Source organism: Macaca thibetana, chromosome 3 (assembly GCF_024542745.1).
Source record: "Macaca thibetana thibetana isolate TM-01 chromosome 3, ASM2454274v1, whole genome shotgun sequence".
NCBI lineage: Eukaryota > Metazoa > Chordata > Mammalia > Primates > Cercopithecidae > Macaca > Macaca thibetana.
This window is the reverse complement of record NC_065580.1, coordinates 55320313-55338088: the sequence shown is the minus strand read 5'-3', so window position 1 is coordinate 55338088 and position 17776 is coordinate 55320313. Positions and strand designations below refer to the sequence as shown.

Here is a 17776-nt window from a genome sequence, read left to right as displayed (position 1 = left end):
CACTCAAGGCAGCACTTCGAATCTCTGCATCTGTATTATTACTTTGAGCCTGGCAGGTGTTCAGAAAGTGCTAGTGTCTTCAATTTTTTAAATGATTTTTTTTTTTTGCCTTCTTGTTTAGTGTACTTTAAGAAAACTATCCCTCTAGGAGATACTTTCTTTAACATATCAAATGTTCAAATATGATCCTCTTATGTTCCTCTTTGCTGACCAAAGTTCATTATTTGTCCATGCTCAGTATCTTAAATAGAATATTGCTTGGTTTATTCTGTTTTCAGTTTTGAGAAAGTTCACATAAGATTAAATCATCACTAATCTAGGCACAAATCTGATCTTCTTTTATGTTCCATTTTAATCCTAATATTATGCTAGTATCTCTGTCTAGATAGTTAAACCTAAACCTAATTGTGATGAATTTTGCCTGTAATTCACACATTCCCCATATGAAATTCCCTTGTGATGAAGGATAGGACATGATCAATATCCATATATCATACATATCAATATTAAACCCATGTTCTTCATATTTCAGAATTTTAAAGTGGCACCTCTCATTATTTGAATGAATTCAATAATATTCCTATATTCACATAGAGATAGATTTCAAAAGTAGATAGGAAACACATGTGGGTCACCTGGAAAACTTAGAGAGATTCTGATACCATACTGCAAACTCTTATTTAATTTTCATTGTATGACTATTGTATTTTACCATGATAAAATAGACAAGTGATCATTTTAAAGGCAAATGGAGTGAAGTAGCAAAATCACCTGCTTTGAAACCAGACTGCCTTTGAATCCAGGCTGTGTCACTCACTAGGTGAGTTACCTTAGGCCAGTGATTTAACATCTCTGTCCTTCAGTTTTCTCATCTGCAAACTGAGATAATAATAGTACTGACTTTACAGAATCACTGAGAATTAAATGGATTAAAAGAGGTAAATAGAATAGTGGCTGGCACACTGTAAAATTTCAAAAATATTATTAATGTTGTAGTTGTTATTTTACAACCCCCTTTCCCTGCTAGTTTCTTACTAATTTTTAGGGTTAGATGGCTTGGAGATTGACTTACTTTCTTTCTTCTGTCTTTCCTTCCCTCTTTCCTCCTCTCCCCTCTTCCTCCTCCTCCTTCTTCTTTCCCTTCCCCAAACCCCTTTGGACTTGGGGGTAGGGGATTGATATCCAATAAGTTTGGATGATTAACTGCCTCTTTTAACTTGAGACTTACTAGTCACTAAAGACTATAATCAGATATAAAAGTGAAAACAAATTATACTGCCACAGGATCTGAATACCCAGCAAATCTTGAATTAAAATTAACACTTCAAATATAAATTTTATCAACAGGTGTCATAAAAGTAATGATAAAATAATTTTGGTCATTTTTCTACATTTGTACCAGTATAGCCATCACTTTATCCTGAAATCATCCACTCCTCTGTGTCTCCCACTTGATTATTTTTAACAAGAAAGGCCATAAACAGACAGCCCAAATGACTATGTGGCTAAGTGGTTTACCAGTAAAACACAGTTTATTCAGACAACACGCCTCTTACTCTTCACTGGGAAAGGCAAACACAGCACATTATATAATCATCTTGAATTTCAGTTCAAATGCTTCCTAATTCTTACTATGGGATTTTAAAAAAAGGATTTTAAATAGGTAACTAAGGTTTCAAAAATCACAGAGTTTGCATCATACATTGGCTGTACTAAAATGAGATTGCAGAATTGACTGTAGTGTCAATTCAACTGCCAGCATTAGAAAGACCATGTAAATGGTAAATGATAAATGTTCATTTCCGCATTTCTTCCAGTACAACGCACCATTAATTGTAAGACGTTAAAAAATAAGCACTGCCAATTATAATTGTAGGATGCCATCAAATGTAAAATACAACCCTACTTCAGAGATGCCAAAATGTAAAAAATACCAACAAAACTGTATCTTATAATCAATGAAATACAGATTCATTATTAGCTACTAACAAATATTTATTAAGAGCATTCTATTGGTCTACAGTTCAGCATTAGAAACTATTAGGTGTATAAAAATATTACACACAGTCCCTGATCTTAAAATTCAGTTAGTAAAAGAAAACAAGCGTGTGGAAAATTAAATAATGGTATGAGTTAACTAATAATATCAAAAAGTCATACAGAATATACTACAAAATCATATAAGCATGGCTAAAGTTTAATTTCTAAGAAACAATATTTCTTACCTTAAAAAGTAAAATCCTTAATTTTTGAGGTTAATCAGAAAAGAGAATCATGGTATATTTACCTTCAAATGCCAGAGGCTTTGTGTGTTTTTTTCAGTTTAATATTTAAAATTAACATTGAATATTAGCAGTCCTCTTCAAGAATTCCTGGGCAGTTGCTAATTACAGATACTAACTCTTACATATAGCTCTACTGAATATGTAATAAATATTATGGTAAAGAATAAAGGTAAAAAATTGCAAAAATTTAGTTCAGAAAATTTTAAATAAATTTCTTCAGTGGCCCATGTTCAATTTTAACTTCTCCTGTACTCGCTCACAAACTGAGTAGGAAGAGATCAACAAAATCATCTTGCCCACAAAGGGAGCAGCTACTCCATGTAGCTTTCAACATTATCATGGCTTATGATAAAAAGGACTTAACCATTTGTCAAGAATGTTAAAAAGTGCAAACTGTATCATCAAAATTATACTGAGAGATATGGGTGAGGATGTGTAAACTTTTTTGTAGCCAGTAAAAACTCTGACTAAACTGTATTTTTCCAACTAACTGCTAAGAAAACATTGTTTGAATTTAAGACTTAAAATACCTAAGTTATTTCTCAGAAGAAAATAGAGTTTTATATCTCAAAAGTAGTGAGATCATAAGCTAACAAATATCAGTCTTAAACAGATTCAATTAAAAACACATCCATTTGGAAGTAGACAGTTCTTTATTGCTGATATAGATATACTTTGTGTTTTGTCTTTCAAACAAGCAACTTTTATTTTACATTAAGAAGTTATGCATGGCAAGAATTCAATTCATCCTTGCAAGTGCCAATATGCGTAAGAGAAAACATACCAAAAGAGTCAGTGATCACTATTAAGTTAAAGGTAATGACAACATTGACCATCATATAATTCAAGGGGAATTTTCTTTGACATCTTATATATAAGACACTAGCAACTAATGGAGAATCAAAAAGAAATATGAATTTGTCCCTGTCCAATCTAACATAAAAGACAATAACTTAATTCAAACAACTATATAGTAAAATATAATCAGCACTACAATAGAGTTATAAGCAAAATGTGACTATACACATCAATGTTGTTGTTGATACCTTGGCAAGTTTTACAGAAGAGTTGGAATTTAACACAGGTCTTTAAGAATAGGTAAGATTTTAACAATTGAAGTTGAGACTGAAAAGCATTCCAGGCCAAGGAAAAGGCATGGAGAAAGAAAGTTATAGAATCTGTAGGGAACTGTAGGAAGGCCTGCCAGTTCGGGCTCCACCAGGAGGTGTGTGCCAAGGGAGATAAGAGAGAAGATAATAAACAAAGACATTGGAAGAGCCTTCAAACCTATGCTAAAGGTTTGGTCTTCAGAAAGGAGTTTTAGACTTAGCCAAATTTTGAGTAATCAAGGCTGCACTTTCAGAAGATTAACTGGACAACAATATGCAGGATATACTGAAGGAAAAATGGGCTAGAGGTGAGCAGGCAGACAAGTTAGGAAGCTACTGCAATCATCTTAGCAAAATGTACTGGAAGGAAAAGGTTCACTTATAAAAAACTTTCTGAGGGAGAAAATGATGGGTTTAAATATCAACCAGTTATGTGAGATGAGTCTGATGTTGGCAGCTTGGGTAACTCAGAGGATAGGCAGAAAGAGTATATATTTCAGTGATGTCTGACCCATAGAAACCCCAGACACTGAACTGTTTGTCATCAAGAGGGAAGAAAAGGCAGTGGTAAATTTTAGAGTACACAGGTTTTACGGGATTTTGTCTGAGCAGAAAGTCTGAAGAGAAAACCATTCAAGATGCCTTCCAGCTCTACTTTGCTTGACTGCCCATAGAACAGTTGTTTCTGAACTGCCTTTGACTTTACACCATTGGCTTACTCATCTATTTGACAAATATTTAGTGAGGGCTGACTATGTGCCAGGGACTGTTCTAGACAGTTGGGACAAATCAGTGAAGAAAACAACCACCACCAAAAAACAAAAAAACAGACAAAAAATTCTTGCCTTCAAGGGGCTTGCATTTTAGTAGGAAGTGACAAATGAGAAACAATGTTTGTAACTAAATAAGTGAAGGATATCATGTATTAGAAGTTTAAAAATGCTATGGGGGGAAAAAGGAACCCTGAATAAGAAGGATGAGGCATGGTGACTGTGGGGTAGGGATAGGGGTTAGGGGTATAGTCTCTATCAAGAGATGTCACAGTCACAGCCTTGGAACCATAGTATAGTGTTTATCTAAGGATGCTCTTGAGAACACTGCTCAAAACCTCCTCTAGTTTCCTCTAAATGAAAGCACCTGGGAGAGCTGTTAGGTTCCTGTAGAGTACCTGACTTCTGGCCACCACGAATTCCCTAACCGATCACATTTTCCTCTTGGCACTAATGGCCAGAAAGCTCAAAGCTAAATTTGTGGTCTTTTTCCAAAAGGTAGGTAAGGCCTTATAGCATGTTGTAACCTGTTTTCACCATATTTTCTGAACATTCATTTTCCAATTGCCCTGATTTACTCGATTATTTTTGTCTTTTAAAAATTGATATTTATTGCATATATTTATGGAGCACAATGTGATGTTTTCATATATGTTTCCATTTGTAAACATCAAAGCAAATTAACATATCCATTACCTCACATATTTTTTTGTGATGTGGATGTTTAAAATCTCTTTTAGCAATTTTGAGATATGCAATACATTAACTATAGTCACCATGCTGTGCAGATCTCCAAATTTACTTTTCCTAACTGAAACTTGGTACCCTTTGAACAATTTCTCCCTGTTCCCCAGGTCCCCTACCCTCCCGTCCCACCAATTCACTTACTTTTATTTTATTGTGTACTTTTGTCAGCTAAAATCCAATTTAGACTTTTGGAGGTACACATAAATATGCAAAAATAAACTGCTAAATTTACTTTTTAAAAAAGTTTTAACCTTTTTTGACAAAATTAGTGACTTTAATTAAGGTTAAATCTGTCAAAATAAAACACTAAATAGTTACTCTATATGTAATCCCATGAGAAGTCCTAAGTATTTGCCTTCTGTACGTATTGCAGACACTTTGGGTACTCACATGAAATTAACACAGCCTGTGCCCGCAGGTGGAGCAATCCAGATGAAGCTGAGGTTGGTTGTGGGCAGGTGACTCACGTGAGAGGCCACCACACTGCACATAAACTGGTTACCAAACTGGTGGTCAGACATGATCCCTGAGAGAAAGGAAGGAGAATTGTTACAAAGACAACAAAACAAACATCTGCCTATCACGGCATCACAGTATTTTCTGAATATTTTTCTTTCATGTTAAGGTTCTATGCTATTTGGCTTCCCAATAAGTTATGTAATTTTTCACTTTTTATTGCTACAGGGAAATTAATCATTTAAAATATTATTGTTAAAGGAGTGACCTGCTGGAATCATTGCTATAGTATTTGCTTTGCCTTGATTTTGTTGATTGGTCTTTGCCTATCACCAAAAACCAACAGGACCAACCTGCAGTTGAACAAGGTTAGGTTTACTGGAACCGTCTGCAGCAAGAGAGACCAAACGGCATAGGGAGGTGGGAGGCATCTCAGTAAAAGGATGTCAGGAGAGGCTTGTTAAAATATTTAGGCTTGTGTTAGGTTATTTCAGAGGGCAGGTTGATCAGGTTTGCCTGGAAAACTCCCCAGTCCTATTCAGGAGGTTTCAAGAAAAGGTCCTTTGCCTCTGGATTTGGGGCTATCACAAAGTAGAGGCAATCTTTTCACTGAGTATCTTAGTTTGTTGTTGTTGTTTTAATCTCAGAGGCATGAGGAATGGGGTGAGGCTAAATCTGTGACTGGCAGAAAAGCAACAGCAGTCCTATGTGCATGGAGGGGGATGTTGGTCACTTTGTGGTTTGCTTCATGTTCTTAGTCTTGTCTGTGTTCAGGTATGTTACAGAGCGGTCTTGATTTTGCCTTATAACATCACAGTTGTAAAGTGGTCTTGTGTAATGTCGATGTTCTGTGAATTGTTCATGTTCAAAATGAGAACATCATGGCCTAGCTGTGAGCAGGTCAGCTCCAAGCTGAGCTATCAGGGGATGCTTTTCTTTTTTTCATAAGGTGATTATCTTAGGTGTATCTCAGATATAAAATAGTAATAAATAACTCAAAAATTAAAAAACAACCAAATTAACAAATGGCCAAAACACCTAAACAGTCATCCCACCAAAAATGATACACAGATGACAAATAATCATATGAAAATATATTCAGGATCGTATGTCATTACAGAACTGCAAATTGAGACAATAATGAGATACCACTACACTCATATTAGAATGTCCCAAATACGGAATACTGACACCACCAAATGCTGGTGAGGATGCAGAGCAACAGAAAGTCTCATTCATTGCTGGTGGGAATGCAAAATGGTACAGCCTCTTTGGAAGACAGTTTGGCAGTATTTTTACAAAACTAGACATATTTTTACCATATGATGTAGCAGTTGTACTTCTTGGTACTTATCCAAGTGAATTGAAAACATATGTCTGACAAAAACCTGTACATGGATGTTTATAGCAGCCTTATTCATAATTGCCAAAAGTTGGAAGCAACCAAGATGTCCTTCAGTTGGTGAATGGATAATGTGGTACATCTAGACAATGGAATGTTATTCAGCACTAAAAAGAAATGATCTATGCAGCCATGCAAAAACATAAAGGAAATTTAATATGCTTATTACCAAGTGAAACAATCCAATCTGAAAAGGCTACATAGTGTGTAATTCCAACTGATGACATTATGGAAAAGGTAAAACTATGGAAACAGTAAAAAGATCAGGGGTTGCCAGGAGTTAAAGAGGGAGGTAGGCAGGATGAACAGAAAGGGCAAAGAGGATTCTTAAGGGAACGAAACGACTCTGTATGATACTGTAATGGTGGATATGTATCATTATAAATATGTCCAAATGCATAGAATGTACACACCAAGAGTGAACACTACTGTAAACTATGGACTTTGAGCAATAATGACGTGATGATGTAGGTCACTGATTGTACCAAATGTACCAAGGATGTTGACAGTAGGTCAGATTTTTTTGTGTGTAGGGATGGTGGGTGTATGGCAACTCTGTGCTTTTTATTCAATTTTGCTGTGAACCTAAAGTTTCTCTAAAAAATAAGTTTTTTTAAAAAAATTACTAAAAGCTTTGCCAGAAATGGGAAGTTAAATTTTAAATTTCTTTCATTTACTGGCTCTGTGACCTTGGACAAATGACTTACTCTCTTTGAGATCAGTTTTCTTGTCTGTAAAATGGAAATACCATGCCCTCTATACCTTGAAGTTGCTGTGAGTAGTAAATGACCCAATACATATGACCGCACCTAGTATCCTATCTGGAAGCAGTGGGCTCTCACAAATGTTGATTTTCTTCCTGCCTACCAGAGTGATCTTTCTAAAATATAAACTTGTTCACACTGTTAATATTTCCCTTTAAAAAACTCTCAAGGACCCCCCCCCCCGTTTTTTTTTTTTTTTTACGACGGAGTCTCCCTCTGTCACCCAGGCTAGAGTGCAATGGTGTGACCTTGGCTCGCTGCAACCTGCAATCTCCGCCTCCCGGGTTCAAGCGATTCTCCTGCTTCAGCCTCCCGAGTAGCTGGGATTACAGGTGCCTGCCGCCACAGCCGGCTAATTATTTTTGTATTTTTAGTAGAGATGGGGTTTCACCATGTTGACCAGGCTGGTTTTGAACTCCTGACTTCAAGTGATCCACCCACCTTGGTCTCCCAAAATGTTAGGATTACAGGCGTTAGCCACTGCGCCTGACCAACTCCATATTGTTTATAGCTGCACTGTCTAATATGGTAGCTGCTAGCCACAGCAATTATTTAAATTAATTAAAATTTGATACAATTAAAAATTCAGTTCTTCAATTGCACTGGCCACATTCCACATGCTCAATAGCACATGTGGCTCATGGCTGCCACACTGGACAGCACAGAACAGAACATGCCCATCATCACAGAAAGCTCTATCGATGGCACTGGCCATCAGTAAGACTCTGAATAATTAAGACTCTGCATTTGCCTCTCACTGCCTTCTCCAACCTCAGCTTCAGCACTTCCCACCCCCACGTCTTGCCCATCCTCTTGCACTTTGCACACCCAAAATACCAAATGAACCCTCCTCTATCTTCGTACAAGCTGTACCCTCTACCTAAAATGCTCTCTCTCCTCCACTGCTCTCAAACACCTGACAGATCCTACATGAAGATGTGGTTCACTTTCTGCTTTTTCAAGCCTCTCCTGTCCACTTCCAAGCAAACCCAGGTAACTGCTCCTATAGGTCCCCACTGAATCTTTTACTTAACTCCAACGCAGCACTTAGCCCAAGGCATTTGGAATGTTCTGTTTCCTAACGTTCTTTACTTCTTAAGCACCTTAAAAGCACAAAGCAGGTCTACTAATCCACACTCCTCTAGCATCTAGTACCTTACACATAGTCAAACCTTCATTTTTGTTATATTTTGGCCTTTGGTCTCTTGCTTTCCTTTGAAAGGATTCCTCAACCCCCAAGATTTAAAAAATATTCTCCTATGTTTTCTTTCTACTATTTTATTTTCATATTGACATCTTTAATGTTTCTGAATGTTATTTTGTTGTGTGGTACAAAGCAAGGATTTGACTTTTCCCTAAATGGTCTTAGGTTCCCACCATTCTTCCCCTGGCATATCATGTTACTCTTCACAGGTTTCTCTGTCCTGTCTCACTCCCATGTTCCACTAAAATGATTTCTCTGAAAGGCATACATGATCACGTCAATTCCCGTGACATCTCCTTAAATGGCTCCCATCAGATTCTAGAGAAATACTAACTTCTTAGCATCAGTTAGAAGATGTGGGACAATCTGACCCCCACTTGCTCTGCCTGTACACACTTGCCATCCTTTGCGAACCAGCGATGCCATCACTCTCAAGCACTAGTGGCTGAGCCACCCTCGCTCATACCTCTAAGCACATGCTCTGCTTTCAACACAACAGGCCCCAGACTTTTGCTCTCCTTCCACCCATCCTTCTTCTCTACTAGGCTAACTTCTATGTGCTGTTCAAGGCAAGGCTCAATGTAGCCTTTGTTTAACACCAAACATTGAGAGAAGTCACTTACTATGCTAGGCCTAATGATGCAATCTGACATGGCCCACTCCTCAAAGACTTTCCTCACTGCCCCTCCCTCTCTCACTGCGCACTTGCTGCCCACTCACTGCCCCTGCCCCATGTTTGGATAGGTTTCCTCCCTCTGTGGCATCAAAGCAGTTCATACATCCCTTTATCACAGCCCTTGACCATCTCCCCAAGTTGTCCATGAGGGATACCGCCTTTAATCTTTATATCCCAAGTGCCTGCCACGGTGTCTTGACATACCACAGATTCTCAAGAAATATTTTCTGAATACACAGAAAGGGTAAAGACTGTAAGAAAGAAAAGAAGAAGTAATTTCGGAATAAATACAACTTATAATACAAATTATTTATTCAGGAGCAGGACTGAAAAAAAAGACGACAGAAATTATAACACACATTTCACATTAACTAAATGCAATAGAATATTCTACAGTATAAAGTTGTTCAGCATAGGTCATAACTGGTCTAAAATATAGAAAAACAAATCTATGTTTTGACGTATCCAAATGTTCTTTTTCCCATGCAAGACTCTATGTTTTTAAGCTGAATCCTGAGACAAAAATCATCAAGCCAGAGAAATCACAAGTTTGGGGAGAATACGAGAGTCCCAGGAAAATCACAGAGTGCCCAAGGAGACTCAATAGCGTGACTCAGGAGCTGCCACTCCCCTCCGGTCAGGCATAAAGCAGGGATCCAGTGTATGGAAAATGACAAGTCTACAGGAGTCTGCCTGGCCAAAAAGGAAAACAAAGTCCTAGCCACAGTCCTGTGGGAAGGAAAACAAATTAAACAAAATAAGGTTTCAGCATTATAGAGCCTTAGTAACAGGACTTATGGTCAAATGCTTCCTGATTTCTCAAAACCCCTCTTTGAAAATGAGTCAATGTCTAGGCCACATATTGCTTGACAATTTTGTAAGTTGCTACCTTAATGCCCTACCTTGGGTGAATATGCCATAGAACGATATTCTTGCAATCTAACATTCTAGCATAGTCCTCCCAGTTGGCTGCCCGGTGGCATCAGGAGAAGAGATTTAATAAATACTGTTACCCAGAGATTCTGAGTTAACTGTTTTGAAGTATGGTGTGGGTATTGAGATTTTTTTAAAGCTCACCAAGCAATTCTGATGTCTAGTCAATAATTTGTGTTAAAAATGTGCCTTAGTCCTGGCTAACACGGTGAAACCCCGTCTCTACTAAAAAAAATACAAAAAACTAGCCGGACGAGGTGGCGGGAGCCTGTAGTCCCAGCTACTCGGGAGGCTGAGGCAGGAGAATGGTGTAAACCCGGGAGGCAGAGCTTGCAGTGAGCTGAGATCTGGCCACTGCACTCCAGCCTGGGCAACAGAGCGAGACTCTGTCAAAAAAAAAAAAAAAAAAAAAAAAAAAAAAATGTGCCTTAGTAAAATGTGTAGAATTCAGGACTTAGAGTAATACTATTCATATCATGATGGTATCAATGTGCAGTTTGAAAACAGCCAACAATATCTTACATAATGTCTCTGGTGGTAACACAAAATAACCTATCCTCTCATTCACTAATCCTAAAACCATCCCAAACATGTATTCTCTGGACTTTTCTATGCAACTTCAAACACTATGACTATACAATGGTCTTTGCTTTTTTTTTTCTTTTAACATAGAGCACTGGCATATTATATTGCAACACATTGTAATTGGCACTTTCTTTGAGAACATGTAAACATTGGCCAGAGTTGCAACTATTAGAAATAGATTTATCTAAAATCAACCAGCAGGAAGAAAATTATTTACAGAATTCCTATTTTGCATCAAACATTGTGTTAGGTTCTATGGAGGTATATAAAAGAAATAGAGAACATAGTCCTTGCCCTGATATGACTTGAGCTGGGAAGAAAAAACTGGAATAAACTAACATCTTAAATAAAGCAGCTAGAAAAGAATTAAGTGCTACTTGGGTGATATTGATAAAAAACACAAAATAAGAGTGAAAAGTTATTAATAAGGACAATTATAACAATGACAGCTAATGCTTATTAGGCACTTACCATGACCCGACACTACTCTAAGTGCTTCAAAAATATTAACTTACTTAAGGCCCTTCATACCCTATGAGATAGGAGTGTTAGGTTCTCCATTTTACTAATTAAGACACTGATAAAATGGAGTGATATGGTTTGATACTGTAATGTCATGTTTAATGATAATTCCCAGTGTTGGGGGACAAACCTGGTGGGAGGTGACTGTATCATGGAGGTGGATTTCCCCCTTGCTGTTCTTGTGATCTTGAGTTCTCACGAGATCTGGTTGTTTCAAAGTGTGTAATACTTCTCCCTCTCTCTCTCCTGCCGGCCATATGAAGATGTACTTGTTTCCCCTTCACCGTCCACCATGATTGTAAGTTTCCCAAGGCCTCCCCAGGAGAAGCCTGCACAGTTTATAGAATCGTGAGCCAATTAAACCTGTTTTCTTTATAAATTACCCAGTCTCAGGTGGTTCTTTATAGCAGTATCAGAATGGACCAATACATGGAGATAAAAGAATCTGTTTATGTTCATTCAGCAAGTGTACAAAGTAGCCTGGATTCCAGTCAGTGCCCTCAGTCAGAAATGGCTCCTATTGGAGTGTGAGACTGGAACTGAGTCTTAAAGAAAAAGCTAAGATTTCCCATATTTGTTTTTATTTACACAAAGCAGCAGAGTATAACCCAGAGATGATTACCTCAGTTCTGTCACACACTACTGTATGACCTCTCTCAGGGCACCCCCTCTCAAGCTTCATTCTGACATCTCTAAAATGCTGGTCATGATCACTAAGACCCCCTCCTCATTGTAATCTCTGAGTACAATTTAAATGAATACAAGAAAAATGGGAGAACATTACACAAAGGCAGAGATAATGAGCAAGGGTGCATACATAAATTGAGAACTAGGAGAATGAGAGAACTCAGAATCAGCTTCTCATGTTCTATGAAACACAATTTACTGCATCCACCATGGTGATCTTTTTAATGCCTTTTGTACCATGACAGACATATACCACCTAATTAATATATGTAAGTTGGAAACCATTCTTGGGATAACTAAAATTTTGAATTTGATAATAAATTTAAATTTACATGCAGCTTTCCCTGCTGCATGCTGAATAATAGGATCCATATTGAATTTTTATTATTATTTGGAAAAGGGAAAACAGGATCTATAACACAATAATTTAACTACACTTTTTCTCAGAGAGATATGTACATATAATGTATATGTGTGTATAGTGTACTTATAATAATGATTTTATTTTCATTGCTTTGGTTATGCATAAGTTATGAACTTATGCAAAAAAATGTTCATATGAAACTTCTGCCCCAGAGAAAGAGGCTATACTTTTTCAAGAGAATTGAGAGAAAGTAAACAAGTCAAATGTGGCTCTCCTGATGTAGCTCTGGGCAAAGAAAGTGGAGTTTATCCTTCAAACTCTAGAGTTCTACAAAATTGACAACTTTTTTATTTTCAGTAAGACTTTAAAGCATCTATTGTTACAAAACGTTTTTCTTTTGCATATTGTGTACAAACATGTTAAAAATAGAATCATAACTTTGCTGTAATCTCTGTACCAACAACCAATACCACTCTGTAAAGCCACGAGTCCTTAATGAAGTATGGGGTTTTAAATTCATTGTCCTACAAACCGTGGGTATCTAGATAACAAATATCAAATATCTGTCTTCTTTATCAAAGTTGTGGTTGAAGGATAGGAATCAATAGCACAGTATCCTTTATCCACATTATATTTCAGCAAGATTTGACTCACAATGTCTTTAATTATTTTAAAGTTGCCCCCACACTCTCTTTTAAGACAGTGACATATATTTCTGCGCCTTCCGGGATGTCATTTTCCTTGACAAGTCTTCAGTTATTTTAAGTTTGTGACTAAATCTTGTGTGAACCCCATTTTCCCCCAGGAATACTTTTCTGTGCTTTTAATGTGCACACTTTGGGTCTTCAAAACCATAACTAGAAGTTCTATGATCCCCCATCTCTACAATAAAATGTACGTATGTTCATAAAAATGTAGGCTACTCGCTTCCAAGAAACACACTGAATATTTTATTACCAAAAATAAGCAACCTATTGATAAAATTACACATTCATGTTGGGTCAATTCTATATTTCAGAGATGAAAGATGTGGATTACTCAAATCTCTTTAGTTTATAATTTGCTATGGTTAGTGTTAAAGTGGGTATAACAAGTCCTGGTCTATTTTTCATGGGTTTCAAGAATGAAGACATCTGTAGATAGGGTATCACCAAACAAAGGGCAAGTACATTAAAATTATGATTTTTTATGTGAAAAATATAACCTCATATATAAAAATGATACAATTGTAAAATAAATGTTTTATTATTTCAAACACTTTCAGAAAGCTTGGTACAATGTTTTGTCAGGAAGTTTAGCAAAGTTATTACCTTATGTCTACATAAGAAGTGTAAGCTAAGAATGGCACAAATATTTAAGATGATTTTCATTTCCTTTCCTTTTCATCATTTGCCTCTTTCTTTAAAAGGGATATCTAGAGGCTTCCATCAGTTAATAAAAAAAAACACAGACTATTCTGAAAATCTAGTTTGGAAAGTTAGTGTTATATTGTAACTGGAAAAGAAAAAATGAATTATAGAATTTTTTTTATCATTCTTTAATCTGTTAATTCAAATATGAGTAACTGTCTACTTACAAAATTTGGCTTGTCTATTATTTGCTTTCTTTGCTAGATCAGTATACTCAGACATTTCCACAAAGCCAAACACGATTTCATATGCTGAAAAGTAATCATAGAATTTTCTAAAAACACCCTTATTGCAGCTTATCTGTGAAGTACCAGCCTGATGAAAACAGGTATGAAAACAATAGCTCTGAAGTAGGGTAATGCTACAAGATATTGAATAGTACGTGCACACACACTCACACATATACACTGTGTATGTTTACTTTTCAAAGCACTGATTTGAAGGTATTTGTTTTCAGATTTAAGTTTAAGAAGGCAAAAAGCACTAAAATCTTTTAAAAGTCATTCTGGAATTGTGTATCTATGGACACAAGTTAGAAATGGAAGAGAACCTATGCGATTTCCACACCTCTAGTTAGCTCTATAAATAGAGCCAATTCTAAGTCAACTTGATTCTTTCCTTGCTCAGTGCACTTAAAGATGAGAGGTCTTGAAGCTGCCTCCCCATTCCTCTCCCAGAACTACCATTTACTGAATGCCTCTCTGTGCCAGGTTTAGAGAGGCAGGAGAAGGGAAAAGATGAGAGCATAGAAACCCTGTCTGCCTATGTTTAGATCCTTGCTCACTGCCAAGCAGTTGTGGAATCTTGGGCAGGTTACTCTATCATTCTGTTCCTCAGTTTCCTTTCCAGGAAAATGAGGATGACAATAATAGAGTAGCTGTGAAGAGTAAATGAGTGTATGGCACACGGTGTTGTACATGTTGGCTATTATTACTATTCCCATTTTAAAGATAAAGGAACCAAGACTCAGGAAATTTTTTTAAGAGACAGGGTCTTGCTCTGTCACCTAGGCTGGGGTGCACTGGTATGATCACAGCTCACAGCAGCCTCACTTTCCAGGCTCAAGCAATGCTCCCACCTCAGCCTCCTGAGTAGCTGGAATTACAGGCACACGTCACTATGCCCAGTAAGACTCAGTAGATTTAAGTGACTTCCCAAGGATAATAGGACTAGTGAGTGGCATCTACACACAGGTTCCACGACGCTGTCTGCTGGCTTCCTCCCCACATTCCTAAATAGTAGTACCTTAATTCTGGGAAGACACATTCCTGATCCATTAGAAACCCTGTCCAAATCCAATTATAGAATGCAAACCATCAGAGAATGAACAGGAAGAAAGCCCTTCCTATAAGACACAAGCTTAGGCTCTCTGTCTTTTTCTCCAAATGCCTAAATTTTTCATCACTTATTATTTACCCTTTGCTCTCAGACACATCTCTGAGTTAGATATAGAAATGAGTGAGACATTTCTAAGTCAAACGCTGTTCTCCAAAGTTATACTCGGGTCTGTGTGACCACTGAGTTTCACAATATAGCATCCTTTTCAAAGAGCTGTGCAGACTCTGCCCTGCCTATCTGTAATGGAAGCTCTCTGATCTGCTGGTCCAAAGCTTATCTCTGCTGTCTTCTCTTCTAACACTGAATACTCTCCCTCCCTGTTTAACAGCTGCACGGTGGTAGATAATCACTCCCCACTGCCTGCCCCCGGCCTCTCCTCAAAGTAATGGCAACATGCTGGCTACCTGTCCAGAACTATATTCTGCCTCACCACCTGGTGCCTGCTCCTGTGACCTGCTCTCCTGTGTGTTTAATTCACAACCCAACTTCCAGTTTAGGAGTCAGATTTTACACAGATGCAGGCCACAGAAACTCAAAGAAGAGGAGGCTTTAGAGATACAAATCCAAGCCACAGAAGAGACTAAAAAGAGCCTCAACAAGGTTTTCTTTAAAACAAAACAAAAATGAACTATCACCAGGTCCTAAAAGCTACCTCCAAAATTCTCAAGCCTGTCTCTTCTCTCTCATCACTGCCAAAGAAATGCCCAGTTGACCTATCTAGGAAGTTTACTACAATACCAAAATTACTACTCAGCACCGTGGTTCAGATTTCTGCCCACTCTAATACTCAAAAAACAGAGAAAGAGAGAAGATTCTGGACAAACTAATAACAGCTAACATTTGCTAAGCATTTAATGATGCAGGCAAAGTTCTGAGTGTTTTACAAATATTAACACATTTTTTCATGAAAAATCCTGAGAAGTGTTATTCTTATTCTTGTTTTATAGAAGCTTAAAGGAGTTAAGTTGTCCATGTCACTAGTGACTTCAGTGACTAATAGTCACAAGGGATTCAGCCCTGTCAATTTTTAGTGGTGTGATCTTGAACAAGTTACTTAAACTCTCTAAGTCCCAGGATTATTATTTTGTTATATCTAGATAATAAGATCTACTCAATAGAACTGTGAGAATGATTAAGTAAAATAATTCATATTGTGAGGATTAAATACTAAATTGCATATAAAGTGATTAGGATAATGTTCATTAAATGTTGAAATTTTATTTGCAGAATTAAAGAATGTATCTCAGTCCTTCTCTATTTCTACTGCACTCAGACAAAATGTTCATTTAAATAGGTAAAGGAGCTGGAGATCACTCATACTGGGCATGAAACCCCAGCCAAAGGAATGAACAAGAGGCATGGTAACCCTTGTCTAACTCCAGAAAACCCTCTGCATGTAGAAACAGGATCTGATTATTTTAACTCTACATCCAGACTGGCTAACCTAAAAGAATTATCCATAGCAATGTTTTGTCTAAATAACCTGTGACTGCTGCCATACAGAAACAGCTCTGGGTAGAACTATTTTATCAAATATTTTGTTTTTTTTTTTTTGTTTGTTTTTTTTTTTTTTTTTTTTTGGAGGTGGAGTCACCCAGGCTGGAGTGCAGTGGTACGATGTTGGCTCACTGCAACCTCTGCCTCCTGGTTTCAAGTGATTCTCAGGCCTCAGTCAACTGAATTACAGGCATGCGTCACCACGCCTGGCTAGTTTTTGTATTTTTAGAAAAGACAGCATTTCGCCATATTGGCCAGGTGGGTCTCGAACTCCTAACCTCAAGTGATTCACCCACCTCGGCCTCCCAAAGTGCTGGGATTACAGGCATAAGCCACGGCACCCGGCTCGCTCTCAACATTGTGGTTGACCACTGTAGCCCATACTGGCTGCTGTCATATCTGCAAAGTGATCTGTCACCCATTTAGTTGATGACAGTGTTCTCAATCTGTTTTTCAACATCATCCATCTAAAAAGCCTTTTTAGACATTCTCCTAATTTTTCCCATGTAATTTTTAAAATGATACAATATCATTAAAGTCTCAGGATACAAAACAAATGTGAAAAATCGCAAGCATTCCTATACACCAATAATAGACAAACAGCCAAATCATGAGTGAACTCTCATTCACAATTGCTACAAAGAGAATAAAATACCTAGGAACACAACTTACAAGGGATGTGAAGGACTTCTTCAAGGAGAACTACAAATGATTGCTCAACAAAATAAGAGAGGACATGAACAAATGGAAAAACATTCTATGCTCATGGATAGAAAGAATCAGTATCGTGAAAATAGCCATACTGCCCAAACATTCCATGCTCATGTATAGGAAAGAATCAATATCATGAAAATGGCCAAACTGCCCAAAGTAATTTATAGATTCAAAGCTATTCCCATCAAGCTACCATTGACTTTCTTCACAGAATTAGAAAAAAACTACTTTAAATTTCATATGGAACCAAAAAAGACCCCGTATAGCTAAGACAATCCTAAGCAAAAAGAATGAAGCTGGAGGCATCACGCTAC

The 17776-nt window shown here is 37.3% G+C and overlaps 1 protein-coding gene across 3 annotated transcripts in view; it reads right to left on the bottom strand.

The window, feature by feature from the left end:
- The window catches only part of RELN (reelin), a 515960-nt gene that overhangs the window by 357103 nt on the left and 141081 nt on the right, over nucleotides 1-17776 (bottom strand). For all 3 annotated transcript variants that reach the window (XM_050782664.1, XM_050782662.1, XM_050782663.1), the window contains exon 3: nucleotides 5302-5437. In XM_050782664.1, the coding sequence (XP_050638621.1) occupies nucleotides 5302-5437 (136 nt within the window). The remainder of the gene's footprint in view (nucleotides 1-5301; nucleotides 5438-17776) is intronic.